Raw genomic sequence first — 23,959 nt, 5'->3', positions numbered from 1 at the left:
TTCAAAGCTGCAATGCCCTAGTCCAAAACCAGGAAATATATACTTTATATCTCAATTATGACTCATGTTATCACTATTGTATAAACTATGGAGCTTTTTCTAATTGGATTGTATAAATTATACAATTTTAACATAAGAAGCATCATAACAGGATGGCAACAATTAGACTATGGCATATTACTAACCCAAAGGCGCCATGAAGATTTTTGTTTCTTGTACAATGTTTTAAGCCTATTTAAATAATGCAGTTATTATCCATGAGCAAGAGGTACACAGAGTGAATGTGTGGTATCTTAGTTTCATGGAATATCCTTAGAATAATATGTAGATAATGATCCTTGAAAAGGAGCTGAAAAAGAATTAATAACAATATTGATTAAACAATTGTAAAATGAATTGTATTGAGTCACATAATATAATTCCTTGTCCTCGTGGAGTCCAAACAAACAGGTCTGTTATAGTCTTTAGAAGTTTCTTTTTATTTATTCATTCATTTATTTATTTATTTACTTATCGGTTTTTCGAGACAGGGTTTCTCTGTGTTAACCTTGGCTGTCCTGGACTTGCTTTGTAGACCAGGCTGGCCTCGAACTCACATCGATCCACCTGCCTCTGCCTCCCGAGTGCTGGGATTAAAGGCGTGCACCACCATGCCCACTGTCTTTAGAAGTTTCTAATGTCAATTGGGTTTCGTTGTTGTTGTTGTTGTTTTGTGGGTTTTTTTGTTTGTTTGTTTTGTTTGTTTGTTTGTTTTTTGCTCACAGTAGGTAATATTTTCTAAGTATAATCGATCTGGTCAAGTATCTTATATGAGATACTGACTACAAAACTTACTTCTTTTTTTTTATTAATTTATTCTTGTTACATTTCAATGGAATCCCATCCCATTCTTCCCTCTCTCCCATTACCCCTTACTCCCCTCCCCTGTGACTGTTCCTGAGGGGGATTACCTCCCCCTGTATATGATCATAGGGTATCAAGTCTCTTCTTGGTAACCTACTGTCCTTCCTTTGAGTGCCACCAGGTCTCCCCCTCCAGGGGACATCCTAATGGGACTCTAGATGAGAGAAGCATGGGAGAATAGCAAAGTAGAAGGATCCAGAGGGTCCTAGAAACCTACAAGTAAAACTTACTTCTTATGTCATGTTATATAAGCAGACTTTATTGTGGGTATTTTTTATTGTTCAATGAGTTTCTACATGTATGATATTGGATTAAACATTACAGAGACAAAACATAATTCAGAAATGAGCCCATCCTTGAGAAGTGTAAAGCTTTTAAGGTGAGAGAAAATTTAGGTTAAACTAAAACACAAATATGAAAACATTGCTGTGAGTGTATAGTTACTGCCTATCAAAAGAAATGTCTTGCACTAATTCTTTGCACATTACAAAGAAAATGGAGCCATTATTCTGCACATTTTAATAAAAGCAGTAGAAGGGTTCAGGTAAAATTTACAAAGTGATATTAAATTGGAGTGTTTGAACATCTTTCTCTGAATAACAGACTAGAAAATACTTCTGACTTAAATCTTAATTCAGGTATAGCAGGAGGATCATCTAAAATCTAAAAATCCAAAAACAAACAAATAAATTAAACCTAAACCCAGATACCAATATTTACAGGTGCATATATAGGGAAAGCAAATTTAAGCTAATTTTGGGTAAAAGAAATAGAATAGCATTATAATTTTTATTATTAAATTCATTTACCAAATGCATGATTTTCTTTCCTAGTTAACAAGTCTCAATGTAGAGCATTTTTAAACATTAATAAAATGGCACGCCATGGTATATGTTTCTCAGGTGTTCTCAGAGTTATGTAGGAGTTGGATGGCCCAGTTATCTCCATGTTAATTCTAATCATACTATGTTAGCAGGAACCTTTTAGTGCTGTCAGATACATCTCAATGTTTAGTACAATGGATGTGGAGAATGTGTGATTGCATGCCCTGATCAACTGCCTTTGAAATTCTTCCATCCAAGAACATTGTAATGATACAAATAAACTTAGCTTTTATGCCATATTTAACTGCATCTCCAAAGCTACTACTGTGGGCTTAATTCCCTGTGAGTTACCAGTGACACTTTTTAGCAGAACATTCTCTAGCAAGGAGATCTTGTACTTCAGAAATTTTCTGTGTTGGGGCCACATCTATTTATCAGATTCTTCTTCTGATATCCCCTGAGGGTTTCAATTCTAATCTTGGAAAATGTAGTTGTTGGCATGCAGTTTTAGAATAGGTTCACCTCTGTGCTGAGCTCCTGAATTGATTCACACACTTTGTTGGTTGTGTCATAGAACTGCTGCCTCCAGTCCAAAATCAGATTGTAGTAACCCATTAATTCCCTTTTCTGGCTACTTCTGCAAGCAAAACAAAGCTACAAGTTGTATGGTTCTTGGATGGGAAGCAACAAAACAAAGACAACCAATGAATAAACATATCATACCTCTAAACAGACATGTGCTTATATTTTTTGTTTTCAGTAAGCATTAGTAGTCTAAATATAAAGGAAAATATATGGAAAAGAATTCGATATAAACTTGGTAGTATAATCAATAAGTTAGGATTCTCCTCACATCATATATACATGTCACATGATTTATGTAAGAGTTATAAACTGAATGTTTTTTTCTTGTACCTTGCTCTGTTTTACCCTCATTGCATGTACATGTATTTTCATTGTTTCTTTGGTTACATATTTAAAAGATTTTAGTTTTGTTAATTGCAGTTATGTGTACCTCTGTCTCTGTCTCTGTGTCTCTGTGTCTGTCTCTGTCTCTGTCTCTGTCTCTGTCTCTGTCTCTGTCTCTGTCTCTCTCTCTCTCTCTCTCTCTCTCTCTCTCTCTCTGTGTGTGTGTGTGTGTTTGTGTGTGTGTGTGTGTGTGTGTGTGTGTGTGTGTGTGTGTGTGTGTGTGGTGCAATTGAGTGCAAGTGCCTGGACTTGAGTCTTGCACTCTTGTGCTTTTAACTGCTGAGCCATCTATATATTTGCATTATTTATATCTATTCCATTGCATTACTTCCATACTTGTAAGGACTTATTTTTTAATTTCTTCTATTTTTTACATGTACATTTATATTATTACACATATATACAATAGATTACCTATAGCAAGAAGAACCATGACATAATCAAGAGTTATATAAATGTTACACTCTTAGTGTTTTGGCTATTTGTACTTGACAGCCTTGAAGAAGACATCTTTCCTATCTTGGTGCATCTAAATTTCTGAATATAAATCTGTCTCCATCACATATTGTCATTATCAGCTTAGAGCATGGTATATACTCACTCATAATAGAACATTAGCCACATGATACAGGATACATTACAACACAGAGTCAGGAACATCAACCAAGGACCATGTATGATGTGGACCTAGACCCACTGCTCAGATGTAGTAGCACAGTCTCCTAGTGGATCCCACCTGTGGAGAGTAGGGACTACTTCAGACAAGCACTCTGGCCACTGAACTTAGATCACTACCCCTGTGGCAAGATGGCCATGCCAGGCTACAGAGGAAGAGGTAAGGATTTATTTTTTTTTACATTTATTTGCATGTGTATGCTTGTGTCTATGTTTATGTAAGTACTTATGCACATTCCATTGCACATGTATGAAGGTCAGAAGACAGTTTGTAGGCAACTAGTAGTGGCCAGCTCTCTCCCTTAACTATTGCTTCTGTGCTTAGAACTTGGCTCCCACAGAACCATTTCTCTAGCCCTAGACGTTTATTATGGTGGTCGAGTTAACAGTTGTAGCAAGAAGAATATGGCCTTCAATCATAAATGTCTTCTTCTAATTTTGACAGTCACCACGCCCTAAGCATACACTGTGTGACTGTACAATAAGGTACTGGTCAAAATACTCAGACCATTGAGCAAGTATTTGACAAGGCTAAGCACATGTGTCAAGCCTTCTCAATGGCTTCCCTTCCTCAAGCTCCTGAAAACAGTTCATAAATTTCTTGACACTTGGCCCCACTTTCTTTTCTGTGATTTAGGTCCTATGCCTTGGAAGGTAATAGTTCCCCCAATCAAGCATAACTAACCATGCTCGGCACATAGACAAAGGCACAGAATTTGTTGAAAGAACCAACCTGAAATTCTTAACATTGTACGTGCAATCATAATTGTTGATTGACATACCTTAGTAAACAGTTGTGTGAATAAAAAATAAGGTTATAAAAGTAAACAGTATGTAATAATCTGCTCTGTAATTTGCAGGATAGGTTGACTAGGAATCTGGGCTATGATTCACTTCTATATAATTTTTTCATACAAGAGCAGAAGACTCATGCATATAAAGTATAATTCATTAAAAGTATAAAAAATACTGATTCTATATAACCTCAAGTAATGAGCCATTAGTAAAGTTTATTCTTTGAAATATAGTCTTTTTCAATGTGTTACATAAGAAAACAGATATACCAACCAAAAAAAGCCACCTAAAAGGATTGTTCTTATTCTCTAAAGCATAATAAAAAGCAAAACCAAGAATTTTAAATAAGAAAATAGTTTGGTAGACTTTGAAGTCATAAAATAAAGCATTTTTTCTTCTCATTAGCATTGACCTCTAAAGTTTACACAGTCAAGTTTAGTCACAATATGTTATAATTTATTCAAGCAGCAAACCTATAAAAATAAAAAATTTTCTTCTATAAAAATAAAAATTTAAGTGGTATAGTCTAAATTTTGTTTGTGGTTTTATGTTTTGGCATTTATTCTGCAAGACCTTCCTAATCATCGCTTATCTACATTTCAAAGAGAGATGAACAGTGATGTTTTGTTCCTTATTTTATTAGGATGAAAACTAAAACCCATAAAAATGTTTAATAAAGCAGCAATATTTTGGCAAAATATGAAAGCTTTAACACCTTCAACATTTAGAAATTAATATTTAAGTCTATACAATTTTGAAACACAAGCTTATTTGAATTTTTTAATTAAAATTTTTTTCTAAAATATCCCATATCTGACATTTCTTCATTATAACTTGTTTTAGTTGCATTACTGTAATAAACACTTTTGTTCTGATAACTTTGAGTTATGTTTATTAAAACCAATTACTAAAATGTAGAAAAAGATGGCTAAAATGTAGAAAATGTAGAAAACCCTGGCTAAAAAGATGAAAATCTGTGATCTTTCAATAATAATTAAGTTAAATGTTAGACATTTTTATAATATCTTAGCACTAATCCTGTTATGTATTACTAAACAAAAGGAACTTAGACACCGTTTATAGGAACAGAGTTAGGTACAACTGCTTTGGGAAGATGACAATATATACCAAAGTTTAATATGTTCCTCTAACTATACTCATGCCTGTCCTATTATCCATCAACTCTTTTAAAGAAAGTCTTTGGACTAGCATACTCAGTAGTCACATACATACATACATACATACATACGTACGTACGTACACACATACATACATCATACATACATCACAAGATGTTAAGGATATTCATGAGTAAGTTTATTGTCATGTGGTTATACAAAGCACTCCCACACTTTAATGAGAATAAGTTCCTGGTATGGGTAGGATCATGGATAATCATACAAACATAATGTTTTGAAAAATGAATCAGAGACAAATTATGATTTATGTATAATGATCAGAATCGAGAAAAACATTTGTGGCATACATTAGGATAACTGTTACCTTTAGGAAAGAGGATGTCTTTGAAAAAAGATAGAGGTGGTGGTTGGTGTGAACACCTATGTGTTATTAATTACCTTGGTTTGTTCTCCTTATGGGACATTTACCTAAGTTTTACGTAAATGTCTAGTATATATATATATATTTGATCCAGCACATATAAATGATTTTGGTGTTTGTTTGCTGCTCTTGCCCTGAGTATTGCCCTGGAAAGACTTTGCTAAAGTATGATAATGTTAAAGTAATGATCCTTGTTGTACAATAGGACTGTAAGTTGCTATAGGTAACAGTCATGAAGTACATATTTCAAATCAATATCTTCACTTTCTCTTTTCTATTCATACATCACAAGTAGATTTCCTCACTGAAGAATAATTTCTATGTAGTCATCATACACATTTTCAGTAAGGTGATCTTTCTCTACTATGGAAATACTCTTTTTAGGACCATCATAGGGAGTAAAAATGTTTATTTTTCATATGTTATTAAAGTTTTCACAGTACATTGATATACTCTCATATGATTCCAGTTTATGATAAAGTTTCTGATATTTGAAAGTAAAAATTTGACAAAGAATGTATGTATGAAATAAACTATTGTGGAAGTCTTTTTCTAAGGATTTATACTTGAATTATTCTTTAATTATTTAATGTTATTGAAGGTAATTTATGATTATCAAATTTTTTTGTAAATTTCAATAAAATAACACAAATCAGAGAATTTAATGATGAAAATTATGTATCTAGTTACTTTTAAAATATTGTGATGAATTGTCATTATATAAATTTCACCTCACTGGTAAATATGTCATAATTACTGACCTTAAATACAGGCCAAATAAACACTTCTGTTTTTCTTAAATGTATAGTATCACCTTCAATATTAAAAACATCATAAATGATTACAGCTAAACTGTCATGCCAAATAACCAGATTCTTGTAACCTGAATATTTCTGCCACTTTCTGTAACATTTTCATGTACAGGAAAGCTCTACATATTTTTGGTTTGTTTCCTACATATATAATCTCTGTAAACTGAAAGTTACAAATATAATAACATGTTAATACATGTTTCACTGAATATACTGTGATCTAAAATGTTACAAGCCCTCAATTTAGAAAGAAGTCAACATTTGGAGGAAATAAAATTTTCTTCTCAACCATTTCCTATTGCAAAAGGCATTCTAGAACTTTCTCTAATGTAGTTCATTAGAGGTATACTTTTTAAGGTAGCCAAAAGATTAAATGTTGATTTATTAACACATTAAAGAATCCTTACCCCAGAGGGAAACCAGTATATGATTAACTAATTCAGTGCTCTAGGTATTCAACTTTGTCACTCTTGAAATGGTTGTCAGCCATAAAGTGAAAGTTCCACAGTAGTTGTTTGACAAAAAAAATCTATTTAAACAATTTTGCTTTCATGCAATGTTTAATTAACAATAGATTATCAATTATCTGAACTTTCACCTAGCTTCTCCTAGTATATTCTAAATAACTGTAAAGAAAAATAGAAAGACTAACCGAACATGCCTGAGACATAATAAAAAATGTCATGTCAGAACCATTTTACAAGTTGATAGGCTTTTTATACTGCTTTCTTTCCAAAGATGAGTGTAGGCATAGAACATACCTGATGATTTATTAATGATTTTTGCCTTCATGTATTGCTGAATTAGGTCATTGTAAAGTAGTTCCCTAAAGTATCTATTTTTACTTAATCTCTGCATATATTAAAATGACAAATTCTCTGATCAATAAATGTTTACGTTCTTTATTGTTCTATGTACTTTAATGATGCTCCATTTCCAATTTTTTAATGTTTTGTAACTTTTAAAAAGAAATTAACATTCAGAACACATAATTCATCATTACAAAGAAAACCTTAAGAGAAATATATAACATGAAAAACTATCAGTTTTTTTAAAAAAAATCATTAGGTTTTAAAAAGTAACGTGGGAATCGTCCAGTTACTTAAAAAGAAACCATCAGAGAAAATAACAGGAAATTATGTTTCTAGAGGTCTCAATAGATAAATTACTAGGCTGTTTTAAGCAGATAAGTATAATTTAAAGGATACTTCCAGTAAATCCGAACACAATCACAGGTTTCTCAGTTTCCTCATTAACAAGTGGTTGCAGCTTAAAGCACTGGCTTATTGAGCTCCCTTAATGAGACTATTAATGCATGCGGACTTACCTCAGTAGCAGTGCAGCTTCCCAGAAGTAAAATCCAGAAACTAGTGTCCGAAAATGCCTCACGTGGGCCATGATACGGAACGGTATTTACGATCCTGAAAAAGGTCTTACCCAAGGCATGGGGGACCAGAAAGGCAGAAGTGAAATCGTGCCATCTAACCCCTTGTGGGGCTGCTGGAGACAAACGCTTGGGAAGCGTCAGCACCTCAGACAGCTCCCGCAGTACCCTGAATCTTTCAAACACTTGATGTTTTCCAGGACCCTTCCTCTGAACACTGAGCAGAAGGATCCACAGGGCTACCAAACGTGAGAGTGATTTCACAGTGAAGCCATGGAAAGGAGTAAGACTGAGGTGACGCGTCAGAGTGCCTAGGCTCTGAGCAACAGTTCCCCAAAGCTCTATCAGCAGAAAAGGACTCGCCTTGTCTTGGCTCTAACCCAAGCAGGGTTCTAGGAAGAACAGCAACAGTCAAGACTGGGAATGCTGCTCCACCAGGTCCAAGCTCCCGAATCTCGCTGTTCTCTCCACCTTTGCGAAAAAAAAAAAAAAAAAAAACCCACCGAGCGGAGCGCGGCAAAGGCAGGCGGGGGCGGAGCCAGAGGACTTGTCCTTCCCGCCAATCACAGCTGCACAGCGGGACGGAGTGACAGGCCACTTACCACAGCAAGGGAGTGCTCAGCCTTTCACCCCTTAAAAAAGGAGGGGCAATGTTGAATTGGTGCAGAGCCCGCAAGGCTCCTGAAGGGAGTCAGGGAGATAGCCTCGGGGCTGAAAGGGGGATGGGGATTCAGCGGTTTCCAGGATCAGGGGATTCTCCCTCTCTCACAGAAAAGGCACAATTTAGTAAATCTTTCGGATATGACTGTCTGTCAGAGCTTACACTGAAACGCTGGAGTGGACAGTGAATGTACACCCTTGAAAGGGGCTTGGGAAGCTGGGAGTGCGGTGCACATGCCCAGCGGAATCAGTTGCTTCTTGAGGTATCTCTTGAAGAGGGCCAGCTTGCAGCCAGTTAATTGACTTCAGTGCTAATGAGGCTTCTGGAAAGACTAAGGGAGGAAGTCTCCTGAGGCTAGTGCTAGAGAGACATCACTTAGATCCCCCCACCTCAGTTTTTCAAACGTTCATGGCGTTTTTAAATGGAAGAACTAGCACATAGTACTGTTGGTTTTCTTCTTCTTCTTTTTTTCATCATTTGAGAGTTCAGACTCTTTATTTCTCCCTTGCTCCATTTCTTGTTCCCTCTTTCTTCTTTCCATTCAGTTGGTTCTCCCATCCCTTCCTGCCCCCCCCCCCCGTCTTTCTTTGTAAAATCTTTATTTGCTGTTCGCAAGTATAAAACTGTTCATTTCTTCTGGCTTTTTAAAAAGTCCGTTGGGATTTACTCTGAAAAAGTATCTCATTTCACTCAACTTTTGCAACAACTAACCTACATCTCAAGAATGTGTTCTTAACCTGCCTCACCATCTTTCTCTTAGTTCAATTAAAAAACGAAATTCACAATTTAAATGCAAAATGAAAATTTAACGGGAAGAATAGAAGGAACCATGGGCCAACCTGCTGAAAGAAGTTACAGTAAATATTATTTATGTCTCCTATATATAGATCACATTATTCTCATCCAGTGAGAATAAGAGCTTTATGAATTTATTTCTGCATTTTTAGAATAAAATTTTCATGTGACTCGTTTCTGACTCAAATCACAAACTTACAGAAGACTCATAAGAAATACTATCAGTTGTAAACCCTCTAGAAGGTTCATAACACTCCTTTTTTATATTTTTATTACATTTGTGGTTTGTGTACATGCACACATGTATGACTTAATCGGCATACTTATATTTGGAGGTCATGAGATAACTTTTGAAGCATCAATTCTGTTATTTCACATTTTGGGTTAGAGGGATCACACTTAGGTCATCGAGCTTGGCAGCAAACACTTTTACCTGCTTAGCCATCTTACTGTTCCTGAGAAGACATCATTCTCTTTAATGAATCTGTTGAAGGCTTACACGACACAGAAGCTTTTCAGTTAGTTATTCTTTGATTAGCAATTACAGTTTTTAAAAGCAGAAATAATAAAAAGATAACTACATTTTTCTTATTTTATTTCTTATTAAAGAAACAATTCTTCTTTGAGTCCCCCCATATACTGTTACTAAGACTAAAGAAGAGTCAGGAAACATGGGAGAAAGTTGCTTTTTAGTTTACTTCCTATGGCTTGCTCAACTTGCTTTCTTTTTTAATATTTTTATTAATTTATTCTTATTACTTCTCAATGGTTATCCCATCCCTTGTATCCTCCCATTCCTCCCTCCCTCCCATTTTCCCCTTACTTCTCTCCCCTATGACTGTGACTGAGGGGGACTTCCTCCCTCTGTATATGCTCATAGGGTATCAAGTCTCTTCTTTGTAGCCTGCTATCCTTCCTCTGAGTGCCACCGGGCCTCTCCATCCTAGGGATGTAGTCAAATATGGGGCACCAGTGTTTGTGTGAAAGTCAGACCCCACTCTACACTCAACAGTGGAGAATATTCTGTCCATTGGCTAGATCTGGGTAGGGGTTTGAAGTTTACTGCACATGTTGTCCTTGGCTGGTGCCAAAGTTTGAGCAGAACCCCCGGGCCCAAATCTGTCCATCATAATGTTCTTCTTGTAGGTTTCTAGGACTCTCTGGATCCTTCTACTTTGCCATTCTCCCATGCTTCTCTCATCTAGAGTCCCAATAGGATGTCCTCCCCTCTGTTCCAGTTTCCTGGTAAGTGAAGACTTTCGTGGGACATGACCCTTGGGCTAGTGTGCAGATATAAGTGAGTATTCAGCCTGTTTTCTTATACTACCCTGACCACATGCCCAGTGGTGATGGCTCCAGTCACAGTGGTCTGAGGTCACACACATCAGTCACTAATAATGACAATGCCTCACAAACTTGCTAATCTCCTAAATATTGAGATTCCCTTTTCAATGATGTCTATGTCTAGATTTGTGCCAAGTTGATAAAAAACAATTGGAACAATATTGATGTAACTGATGATGGTTCATATTATTTGTAATTAAATATTAAAAGTCAAACCATGAGGCACAATATTAGAGTCATCAGCCTGGTTGGGCAGAAGATAGAATATGGTTTCTAGTTCTGAGTTCCACTGTGCCCTTGTTTAATATCTGACAACTTCATTGAAATTAAGATAACTTATTTAAAGGAGGGTCAAACCTTGTAGACTCATGAAACATATATTCCCCAATCATGAAGAGTGAAAAAGAGGATGATTCCAACTTTTATTTAAACAATTGAAATGAATTGTCTGCATTCTAGAAGATGTTCGAGATTACTATCCTAGCAGTTTTGAATAAGATTTTAGAGTGTTCAATTTGTTAATCAACTGATAGTGAGGCTCTTCTCATTACCTCTCAAGTTCATGCCCTACTTATTAATTGTTATCATTATTATTAATAAAATTATGTTATTATAAACATGTGTGTATGCCCATATATACACAAATGAGTATGTAGCTACAACCTGCTGCATCAAGTTTGTTTTTCTTTGTGTATTTTATATATCATAATACAATTACATTGTTTCTCTTTTTCTCCTTCTTTACAAACACCCCCATATAACTTTTCTTGCTCTATAATTAAATATGAATGCTAAGAGTAGGAGAATTGTCTTCCCCTGAGAAAAGCACACAAATTGTTTATTCAATACTAAGTGATAAACCCTGAAGAGATACATTCAAGCAACATTATACAGATAGAACAGGTTGTACTTATGTATTTACTCATGTATGTATGTATGTAACAGTTTATGACAAAGCAGGTCACATAAAATTTTAAACCCTATGAGAGTTATTTTACATAAATGACTATGTATGAACTGAACTAGATCCTCAATTCCTGAGGTTGAGCATGTAACTTGAGGTCTAGAACAAAAAGGCTTTATCCTGACACCCAGTCAGGGCTGGCAGCCCACCTACTCCTGCACCATTAATGCTGTTTTGCAGAAACTAGACTCCCTTTGCTTGTTAACTTTCACAGTCAAATTTAAGGACTAATAAAGAGATAACACTCAGAGAGATCAGTATGTACAAACAGATATCATGCTAGCAAAATATATTTGCTTTTTGAGACAATACTTAAACAAATACAAGAACTCAAAGAAAATTAAGTGCATTGCAAATCTCCACGTTCTCAATTAAGAAATGCTAATTTTCCAAATAAGTACTTCAGAAAGTAAATTAAAGAATAGTTTAATAATAAGCTTAAGCCAAACTAGTGATAGAGAAATACAATAGAAGAACTATTCCACAGCACAGAGATTCAATTTCTGAGAGAAAAAACAAGCAATCAGACACTTAAGAAGTACATGAAATAAGATAACAAAATTACAGTTGAACAAAAAAGACAGAAATTAAAGAGGTAAAAAGTATATCATATATGACAAAATAACTTAGTGAGTTGAAGAATTAATAATATTATTAATAAAATGTGTCTTACTAGATTGTAGGCAGTTTTCAAGTGGAAATAAATATAAATAAAACTACCTATTACTAATAATTTTGCAAGTAATAATAAGTTACCCTTAGCTTTCTTCCAGATATTTTAATTCAATAATTTAAAAATAAAAATTAGGTAAAAGGCTCAGCCCCACCCTCCTGGCCCATCTGGGATGCAGGCAGGGAAACAGCAGAGGAGGCCGTTGGGACAACCATGCAGCTTTGGGCTTAGATTTCTCTCTGCCTGCTCCTCTCTGGCCTGGCCTGGTCCATCTGGAACACAGAGAGTGAACCAGCTGAGGTAAGTTGGGGGTGTGCTACAACCCACATTAGCCGCCATCCTGAAGAATCATGTGGGACAACCAAGTAGCTTTGGGATTGGATCTCTACCTATCCACTCTCTACCTGACTGGTTCATCTGGAACATAGCAAGAAAACCAGCTAATGAGGCCAGTAGGACACATGAGCATCTTTGAGCTTGGATCTCTCTCCACATACGTCTCACTGGCCTGGACCATCTGGGTCACAGACAGTGAGCCAGCAGAGGTGAGTCAGACACTCAACACAACACACACTATCCACCATACCAAGGAGGCCTGAGGGGCACCCAAGCAGCTTTCAGCTTGGAACTCTCTCAGCCTGTTCCTCTCTTGCCTGACCCAACTGGGAAATATACAGCGAACACAAGAGAGCTGAGCTGGGTGCAGGTTCTAACACCCATTGGTTTCCATCCTGAGGAGGCCTCTGGGGAGCCCTAGCAAACAGCCTTTGGCTTTGAGCTCACTTTGCCTGCTCCTATCTGCCTGGCCCACCTGGGACACAGACAGTGACCTCATCAGAGGAGCCTCCAGGCCTGCTAAAAGCAGAGACAATCGAATGGCTAGAGGCCAGTGCAGGAACACAAGTAACAAAACTCAGAGCCATATGCCGCCACTGGAAGCTAGTGGTCCTACTACAGCAAGCCCTGGAGATACTAACACCCCTGTAGTGCAAAACAAAGATTTTAAATCTGAGTTGATGAAAACGATAGATGCATTAAAAGAGGAAAATAAATCTCTCAAAGAATTACAGGAAGAAACATTCAAACAGATGAAGGAATTGAATAAATCCCATAAAGAATTGCAGGAAAATGCAATCAAATAGAAGAAAGAAATGAAAGAAATGAATAAAACTATTCAAGGCCTAAAAGGGAATTAGATTCAACAAAGAAAACACAATCTGATACAGTCGTGGAATTGGAAAACCTAGGGAAGAGAACAGGAACTGCAGGCTCAAGCAACAACAACAGAATACAAGAGATGTAAGAGAGGATCTCAAGTGTAGAAGATAAGATTGAAGTGATCGATACATCAGTTGAAGAAAATGTTACAACTAAAATGTTACTGACACAAAACATCCAAGAAGTCTGGGACACTATAAAAAGACCGAATCTAAGAATAATAGGAATAGAAGAAAAGACTCCAGGCTCCAAGGCCCAGAGAAAAATTTCAACAAAATCATGAAAGAAAACTTCCCCAACCTAAAGAAAGAAATGCCCATAAACATATAAGAAGCCTACAGAACTCCAAATAGACTGCACCAGAATAGAAAATCCTCTTGCCACATAATAATCAAAACACAAAATGTATAGAACAAAGAAAGAATATTAAAAGCTGCAAAAGAAAAGGGCCAAATCACATATAAAAGCAAACCTATCAGAATTACACTTGACATCTCAATGGAGAATAGGAAAGCCAGAAGGGCCTGAACCAGTGTCATGTAAACACTAAGAGATGACAGGTGCCAAACTATGCTATTATACCCAGAAAAACTTTCAATACCACAAATGGTGAAAACAAGACATTCCAGTACAAAACCAAGTATAATAGTACCTAGCCAGAAAGCCCATCCTACAGAAGATACTAGAAAGAAAACTCCAACCCAAGGAGCCTACCACACCCAGGAAACCATAGGAAATAAATAACCTATACCCCCCAAACCAAAAGAAAGGACAGAAACACACACACACACACACACACACACACACACACACACACACACACACTACCATAACTAACAGTAAAAAAATAAAAAATAAAAAATAAGAACTAGCAACCAGTGGTCATCAATATTTCTCAACATCATTGGTGCCAATTACCCAATAAAAAGACACAGACTAACAGAATGGATGTGAAAACAGGACCCATCATTCTTCTGCATAAAAAAATACACCTCAGCAGTAAAGATAGAGATTACATCAGAGCAAAGGGCTGGAAAACGGTACTCCAAGCAAACAGACCCAAGACATAAGCTGGAGTAGCCAATCTAGTATCTACTAAAACAGACTTTCAACCAAAACTAATCAAAAGAGATGAAGAAGGACACTTCATACTCATCAAATGAAAAATGCACCAAGATGACATCTCAACTTGAACATCTATTCCCCAAAGTCAGGAGCACCCATATTCATAAAAGAAACATTGCAAAAGCTTAAATCACCCATTGATCCCCATGCATTAATAGTAGGAGATATCTACATCCCATTATACCAATTGACAGATCAAGACAGAAACTAAATGGAGAAATAATGAAACTGATAGAACCCATGAATCAAATGGATCTAACAGAGCATTTCATACAAACACTAAAGAATATGCCTTCTTCTCTTCTCAGCACCTCTTGGAACCTTCACCAAAATTGACCACATATACTTGGTCACAAAGCAAACATCAACAGATACAAAATAACTCATTGCAACTTATCAGACCACAATGGATTAAAGCTGGATTAATGGACACAATAACAAAATCGTAAGGATATCAGTTCCGAGGAGCGATTCTCCTGGCATAATCAGCAGGATTTCTTCTGTTAGAACCTGGAGTAACCAGAACCCAGAACCTCAGCAGGAGCCGGAGCCCCGAAGCCTTACCTCAAGTGGTTCTCTCTAGGAGCATCTCGAAGTGCAGCGATGAACAGCCAAAACTATGCCAAGTATCCAAAAAGCTCCGTCTTCAGTTCTGGGCTCATTTATATAGCTCCTCCCAGAGTCTGCTCACGGGATTTTTTCAGCTGTCAACAATCAAGCTCCCGCATGAGGTGGTTGCTCTTCTAGTGTATTAACCTCACCTGTTCTCTCACAAGACCATTCCAACTCTGCACTTGGGATCCTAAAAAACAGGTTTATCTCTCCTTCACTCCTGAAACTTGTGCCACGATGTTCCTGAGCTAGGTGCCCAAAGCAAGTCTGTCAAGATTCTAATTGTACGTTTGTTAAAGTAGGTGAATCACAGAGGCAGATAGAAATTTATGATTGCAGTAGTTAGGATTAAGTTGTTCCCAGAGTATTATTATAAGTAGTTTTCTGAGTGGTTTTGAATATGTAGTCTCCTGGAATATATAATACACATTTTCCTTTTATTGTGGTGACTGATGAAGAAAAATGTTAGAAGCATCAATATTTTAAGAGAATATTTTACCTTTTATTTTTATTTGTATCCTAGAAGTAATAATATGAGAATAATATTTGTTGTTGAGATACCTGAGTTTTTAGGAGAACTTTAAGAGCCATAGCAGGATTTGTAATACTGTCTGTGCTGGCTTGAGGTCAACTTCCAATACTGGCCTCTGCTTTCTCGTTACCTTGATCTAAATTGTGTTGTAAGTGAGCTATCGTCATTTGTGTAAAAATGTTTTCATCTGTTTTATATTCTTTGTCATGTATTTTTATGCTTCTCAGTTCCATTAAAATTTTGTGCCTGTAGAATTATTTAAATTTTCATTATGATTTTTTAATACCAGTAACTCTATTTTATTTTATTATAGTTTATTCACATTACATCCTAATTGTAATCCCATCACTCTTATCTTCCTGTGTCTACTCTCCCTCCCTCCTCTGCCCCTCCTCTAGATCTCTAACAGGTTGGGTCCTCCTCCCCCACCATGTGACCACAGCCTATCAGGTCTCATCTGGATAGTCTGCATCCTTTTCCTCTGTGTTCCCAGAGGGCCTCTCTGCCAAGTACCAGTGATCAAATCACAGGTACCAGAGTTCATATTAGAGGCACTCCCCTGCTCTCCCCAATCCCATCCCCACATGGAGAATGAGCGGTCCATAGGGTACATCTGAACCAATAATACATCAAAACTATCATTCACCAAGACCAAGTAGGCTTCACCCCAGGCACACAGGGGTGGTTTAATACATGGAAATCCATTAATGCAGTCCATCATATAAACAAACTGAAAGAAAAAGACAGTCATCTCAGATGCAGAAAAAGCAAAATCTAAAACCCATTCATGTTAAAAGTCTTGGAGAAAGGAGGTATACAAAGCACATACCTAAACACAGTAGAGGTAATAAGAGCAAGCCAATAGCCAACATCAAACTAAGTGGAGAGAAACTTCCATGAATTCCATTGAAACCAGAGACAAGACAAGGCTGTCCACTCTCTCTGTATCTCTTCAATATAGTACTTGGTGTGCTAGCCAAAGCGATAAGACAACTAAAGGAGATACAAATTGGAAAGGAAGAGGTCTAAGTATCACTATTCGCAGATGATGTAACAGTATACGTAAGTGACTCAAAGAATTCTACCAAGGCTATCAGTAACTCTTACTTTACATTCATCCATGAAAAGTAACAACAATTTAATAACTAAAGAGGATGTTTTCTTATTGATACACTTTTTAAAATACAGCTTCATTATATAAAAAAAGCCTATTATTTTACCATTAGTTAACTCTTTTGAGTATACAATTCGGCAGTTCTTAAGTATTTCCATATACTTTTGTTAGTGAATGTGTAACGTTTAAGCTCTTTAACAATGAGCTTCACACCCTTGGGCAGTCATTTTAATTCCTTTCCATCTCTAGCCTCTGACAAGCACTAAGCTATTTTTGCCTCCATAAATTGTCAGATTGTGCATATTTCTTATGATTGGACCATGCAAAATGTGGTCAGTTTCTTTCATGTACCTTAATATTTTTCAGATTGACTGAAAATACTTTCATTCTTCAAATGTTATGCCTATCTGATAAAACGTTTATGGATCTAGTTGTTTGTGTTGTGTGTGTGTGTGTGTGTGTGTGTGTGTGTGTGTGTGTGTGTGAGCGTGCGCACGCGCACGTGCACGCATGTGCAGCCAAGTGTTATTACATGTGTGTGCTCATAGACAAGTGTAATATGTACACATGCACATGCATATTCATGCCAGACTTACCTTACTTTTTGAGACGGGAACATGTGGTTTACTGATTAGGCTGAGAAGGCTGGCTAGCAATCACCCACAGTGACCTGCTTGTCTTTACCAGCCCAGCACTGTGGTTACAAGGGTATACAATTTCACATATTATTTATTTATTTATTTATTTATTTATTTATTTATTTATTTAGTGCCAGAGATTGAATCCAAGTATTTATTCTTGTGTGGTGAGCACATCTACAGGTGATCTACCTAAATGTAACAGTCAACATTATTATAGAGGAAATACAGATAAGCTCAAAGCAAAGTGAGCGGCATGCCTAGAGATGGCATAAGAACTAGTGCAATAAATGCATAATGTGCCCTATAATTGACATATAGTACAATGATATATTTGATTAAAATGATAAAAATACACTAGACTATCATTTTCACACAAGTACCATAGTTTACATTAGGGTTTATTATTCTTTTGTACATTATCTGTGTGTGCACAGTTATACAGTACATGCACCTCCTATTACAGTGACATGGTATGCTTGCATAAGACCACAGTCCTTCATTTTTTCACATACTCATACTTTAATTATTGTATGTTTTGCCTCTCTATAATTCTATGCATGAGTCTCTCTATTCACTTCTATACATGTATTTAGGACTTCTTTATGCCTTTCCATGGTTAATCACCTCCTTTATATTTAAAATAAACAATATTCCAACTTTGGGCACAACACAACTATTTGTTTATTAGTGTATAGAAGGCTATCCTGTCTATTTCTATATCAATACAGATACTTTAATGTATTTTGCAAATATAAATGTTTTCAACTCTATCACGTAAATATTAATCATGACTACTGAATTTTGTGGGTGAAATATTTTGGGAATTTTAAAGGAAATTTTCAGTGTGCTTTCTAAAACAAGCACGTCTCTTTTCATTTCTACCAGCAAAGAATGGAGGTTCTTCTTTTTCCACAGCTTGCTAGCTTTATGAAAGATTTTGGGAGTTCTCAGCATAATATAATGATATCCATGGCTGTATTATATCCTGATGGCATGATGTAGAACATCTTTGTGAATGATTATTTTCCACACCCTTGCCCGCTTTGGGGAAATGTTCATTGAGGCCTTTGGATGATATTTAAATTGGGTAGTCATCTCCCTGCTGAGCTTTTACTATCATCTGGTGAGTTGCATATTGTGTAAATAATTTCTCCCACTACAGGATTTGTTGTTATTCTCTTCAGTGTCTTTCACAAAGCAGAATTTATTACGTTTAGATCTACAATATGTTTTGACTTAACTGCTGCAAAGAGATTTCAAAGTCTGTGTCCAGCTACATTTCTCTGCATGTGAACTCTAGCTGTTTAACCACTGTATTGGTGAAGGTAACAGCAAGTGGGTTAGTAGGTAGATGTGTTGATAAGAGAAGATTGGTTAGATTTGGCTCCTACAATGTTGAAAGTTATAAAATCGCAACCTGCTCTGGGGACCTTAATATTACAGAAGTTTGGGTTCTTCCATGTGTCAAGGCTACTGATATCAACCTCAGTCTGAGGCCTGAGAATCTAAAGGTGGCAAAAGACATTTAAGCCCCCAGGGCAAAGGCAAGAGAAACTGGAATTTGATGTTTAAGAGAAGAAGAAAAATGTATTCCATCTACCAAAAAGGCAAAACAATTAGCACATTTGGTCCTCAAACCAAGTCTACTGAATGGTTCAAGCATCCTCATAGTGGATCTTATTCACTCAGTCTGCCACACACCATGATAGTTTTTAAGTAATGCCCTCAACAAAATGTCAAAATAACCTTTTACTAATATTCTTGGAATCCCTTAGTCTTGTCAACTTGACCCCTAAAATAATTACTTCAACATCTATGTGTTGAAAATACTATATCTTCTTAACTGCTTTCCTTATGCTTTAAAAAATGATTTATGTATTGTTCTCAAAATCAATATTTCATTAACCTGTTGTCTGTCATTTTTTCAGTACTACACTTTTCATAACCATGGTATTTAGACATTGTTCTCACTATTTTCTGTTTTGATGCTTTTAAAATTCATACATGTTCCTGATTATTATTTTTAGTGAAGAACTGATTTCTTATCATTAGTGATTTCTATCATCCCTAGTCAATTTACTTGTCTGAAATGTGCCTGCTTTCCAAAATTGTGTTGCTATGACACACACACACACACACACACACACACACACACACACACACACACACACCACCCTTGGGGCTTTCAGGCCAGTTGGCCTAGCCAATCAGATTCTGTGAGATAACAAATTTGAGAATGATGAAGGAAGACACATTGACCTCTGGACTCCATACCCTATGCAAACATGTGCAAGTGTCCCTATACACACATGCACATGCATAAATACACACACTGACTGAGGTTAAAAATAGTCATTAATATAGATGTAGTTAAATTAATTCAGGAGTACTCTTCAAGTTCAGTTTGTTTCATGTGTTCTTTGTTCCTGTTTTTGTTTGTTTGTTTTTTGTTTTGTTTTGTTTTTGTCTTCCATTGAATTTTACCTTTTTAGGGATTTTTGTAAGCATTTTATGTGAGTCAATACTTTTACCATTCAGAAAACACTGGTTATACTTGTTTACATTTTCCCACATATGCTGAAGAGTTGGAAATAATGCTTACAATGAGTGAAATTCTACTTCATGTGAGATATTCCTCTTCATGGGCCTTTTGAGCATCTCAGAATAATATGTTCCAATTCCTTTCTCCCTTTCCTTACACAGAGTGTTACTTTACTTTTACATAAGCATGTCTAAGCCTATATTTATTATGATTACATAATTAGCAAGAATTAAGAATATGAATATTAAACTTTCTATTTTTCCCTAATTTACTTTTCCTCTAGTGTTCTTTCAAATTTAATATCAATCTGTATTACTGGCCATTGCCACTCTCCTTTTGAAAACACTTCTTTCAAGGTAGCACCCCTCAGAAGGTTCTGTCTCTTGAGAAATCTGTTTTCTTGTACATTTTAAGCACAATTTCTGGGATGTGAAGACTCTAGGTTATTGAATTGCTTTTCTTCAACAACTTAGTGTTTCCTTGCACTCTGCCATGCATGGATTCTGAGCAGCCAGATGTAATTTCTATTTTGTTCCTCTTTATTATCCTTTAACTATGGCTCCTTTCAGAATATTTCTTCTTTGTTTTTGATATTCTGCATTTAAATATTATGTGTCTGTGTATAGTTGTTTTGGCATTTGTTCTGTTTGGTGTTCTCTGAGCTTCCTGGATCTGTTGTTTAGTGTCTGATATTGATTTTGGAAAATCTGGGTCATTATTCTCTCAGATGTTTCTACAATATTTTAACTCCCTTAATCCCATCACTCAGGAAGAAGAAACAGGCAGAATACTGTGAGTTCAAGGCTGACCTGTTATATGTAGTAAGACAGGCTAGCCAGGCAATATAATTAGACTTTGTCTTTAAAAATATCAACCAAAAAGAGCTAATTTTTCTGTTATACTTTGTTATCATTAAGATATTTTATTTCTCACAATTACTATATCTCACAATTACTTATATTACTTGCCTATTTTCTGCATACAATCTAATTTATCTATTATAGTCCTCATCATATTAGTCATTTTATATTGCCACTTTGATAATTGTAATCTCTGTCATACATGAATCTGATTTCTATGGCTCTTGAACCTATTTTCTCAAAATATTTTATTAGTTAGTGGGCATGGCAAAAAAGAATTTGAAATTTCTATAAAAAATGTTAGTGTTGCTGTGGTAAAGTGTGGGACTAGGGAAGGGTTTATAGTCCTCTGATTAGGCTTCAGTGCTTTATGAATGCGTGCCCTGAACTGTGAAGTTCACCAACACTTTTGATCATTGCTGCACTGGATGAAAAAATCTTTCAACATATGAGCTTAGTAGGAGCAATTCACATCAAAACCATAGCAGTTAGACTCTGCTAAAAATCCCAGCATGCTTATGTCTAGTTATCAGTGTAGAGGACAAACTTTTTAAGAAAACATGTTTTTAGTCTGAGAAAAATGGTTTGGTTTCCCCTTGCCCTGTCACAAATGTGAGGGGCCTTTGTTCCAGTGACCACTGTGATGACTGGAGAGAGCTAAGAGCTTGAGAATCTGCAGGGCTCAAACGGCTGAGTTTCTCATGTGTTTTTAGAGTCTCAGACTCGTACATGCAGACTCTACAACAGTTTCTCAGTTCCTCCTTCACTTTTCAAATCAGGCAATGGTCCTGTGGCAGTTTCAACTGACAAGTCCTGCCTGTCATCTCCAAGCTGTCTTTCCTATCTTGAGGTGTGACTGACCTGCTTGTCATGTCTGAGGTGTCCCAATTAGTCCTGTGATGCTACTTGCTCTGTCACTCTTCAGATTGTTCACTGTTTCAGTTGCTGCGAGGACACAGTGGCAGCTTCCAAACCATGTACATGCGCTATGCAAGCTAAAAACTGCTTATTGGTCTATTTAATGGACCCCCATATGTTAGTTAAGGTCTTTTAAAACAATAAGGTGATAGTAGATGTTTTGGGTCTCTTTGGGAGTTTTCTCTTTAAAATTTCAGCTTTAAATATATTAGTTTTAAACCTCAAGCATGTTTTAAGGTATTTCTAGGAAAAACGTGGTACGTGTATATGTATAAATATAAAAATAATCATAGATTTAGTTTATGTATATTCATGATAAATTAGTTTCTTCTAAGTTCCTCAAAACACATAGTTAATTTTCTTTTTTTAATTAAACATTTTTTAGTTTTTACATATACATTTATATCATTGCACATAGATACAGTAAACTACCTATAGCAAGAAGAACCATGACACGATCAGGAATAATATAAATGTTACATTCTTAGTGTTTCGGCTATTTATGTTTGACAGCCTTGAAGAAAACATCTTTCCTATCTTATCTTTCTTGGTGCATCTAAAACTCTGAATGTAAATCAATCTCCATCACATCTTGTCATTATCAGCTTAAAACATCTATCTAGACCTAAAAACATCTTAACCCCTAAACAACTAAGCTTTATTGTAAAACTAATCTACCCAGTCTTCCGCCCCATTAGACTTGAGACGGAATAAACTTGATTACATGAGTATGCTGTAAGTGCAGGTTAGTAGCTTTCCACATGAGAAGATGACAGAGACAGTTTGTTACCTGAATAGTCACCCAAACTCTCTATAATGTTGGAGCGTCTTCTTCAGCTTTCTGGCCCAATATATGTGACAGAAATATTTGTGAGGCAGGAACTACAGAGGACTTGCTTACCCTGTCTTGGCAGAATTTGACTGTCGACTCTGCCTGCAATTGTGCATTTCTCTAAGCACGAAATTTGACTGTCTAGCATCTATCTATCTATCTATCTATCTATCTATCTATCTATCTATCTATCTATCTATCATTTATCTATCTCTGTCTATCTGTGTCATCCTATTTATTTATCTCTATCTATATATTATATATGTGTGTGTCAAGAGAGGAGATAATTTATGATTGAATGATTGGTATTCATTTTCTGTTATTCAAAATTCCTGAATTTGAGAGAGACTGAGAGAGGTTTTTCTGATATACGTTTGAGGACATAGCACAGAGAATATATTGTTCTGGTTGATGGAGATAAGGCTGGTAATTTGGCAGCATTCCTGGCACAGTCAGTAGGGTCTTCAACCTTGGTAGTACACAATAATCGATGCAGACATTATCACCAAGGTCAGCCTCAGGGACAGACATTAAATCTGTGGCAGTGGCAGCTGCAGTTGTCTTGAGTGGGTGTTGGTAACATAGTTGACATTTCTGAGAAGCAATATACTGAGTTATTCAGTAAACAAAAGAAGACAGAAATGTCCTAAAAAATCATGCTGTAACCATGGAGACAGGTAACTTTGGGGGGCATTAGGTACGGTGCTTTCATAGACCTCTCAGTATCTTCTATTAAGAAACTGAAGGCTGCTTGATATCCTGAAAAATAAATAGGTACAAGCTGAGATATAAGAGATAAATGTTTTCTTACAAATTAGTCTTATTGATATGTCCATTTAAGAAAGAAATTATGAAGGGCTGAAAAAGTAGCTTGGTTACTAATAGCATGTACTGCTGGTTTTCCAGGGTACCCCAGCTCTGTTCCTAGTAGCCATACCAGATGCCTGTAACTACTGTGTCTCAACTCCAGGATATGTGAAACCTCTAGCCTCCATGGGCAGATGTTCTCTTGTGCACAGACCCACAAGTACACATGCACATCATAAAAGATAAGAATTTAAAAGAGAAGAGAAACTATGAAATAAGTCCAAAGCCAAAATAACCCTAAAAGATTTTCTGTATACAGGAAAATACAAAAACATAAAGCAAATATTTGGACCTTCCTGCATGTACATGGTTGAGAATGCAGAAAAACATCTTTGTTTA

At 36.2% G+C, this 23,959-nt stretch overlaps 1 protein-coding gene across 2 annotated transcripts in view; it reads right to left on the bottom strand.

The window, feature by feature from the left end:
• The window catches only part of GLRA3 (glycine receptor alpha 3), a 157,003-nt gene extending 148,600 nt beyond the window's left edge, over window positions 1–8,403 (bottom strand). For both annotated transcript variants that reach the window (XM_084758360.1, XM_084758361.1), the window contains exon 1: window positions 7,866–8,403. In XM_084758360.1, coding sequence (XP_084614486.1) covers window positions 7,866–7,936 — 71 coding nt within the window. In that variant the 5' untranslated portion in view covers window positions 7,937–8,403. The remainder of the gene's footprint in view (window positions 1–7,865) is intronic.
• Between the last annotated feature and the right edge of the window lie 15,556 nt (window positions 8,404–23,959).

Source organism: Acomys minous (assembly GCF_964271855.1).
Source record: "Acomys minous genome assembly, chromosome: 15".
Classification (NCBI taxonomy): Eukaryota; Metazoa; Chordata; class Mammalia; order Rodentia; family Muridae; genus Acomys; species Acomys minous.
The sequence above is the reverse complement of the archived record's forward strand: the minus strand, read 5'-3'. Positions and strand labels throughout refer to the sequence as shown.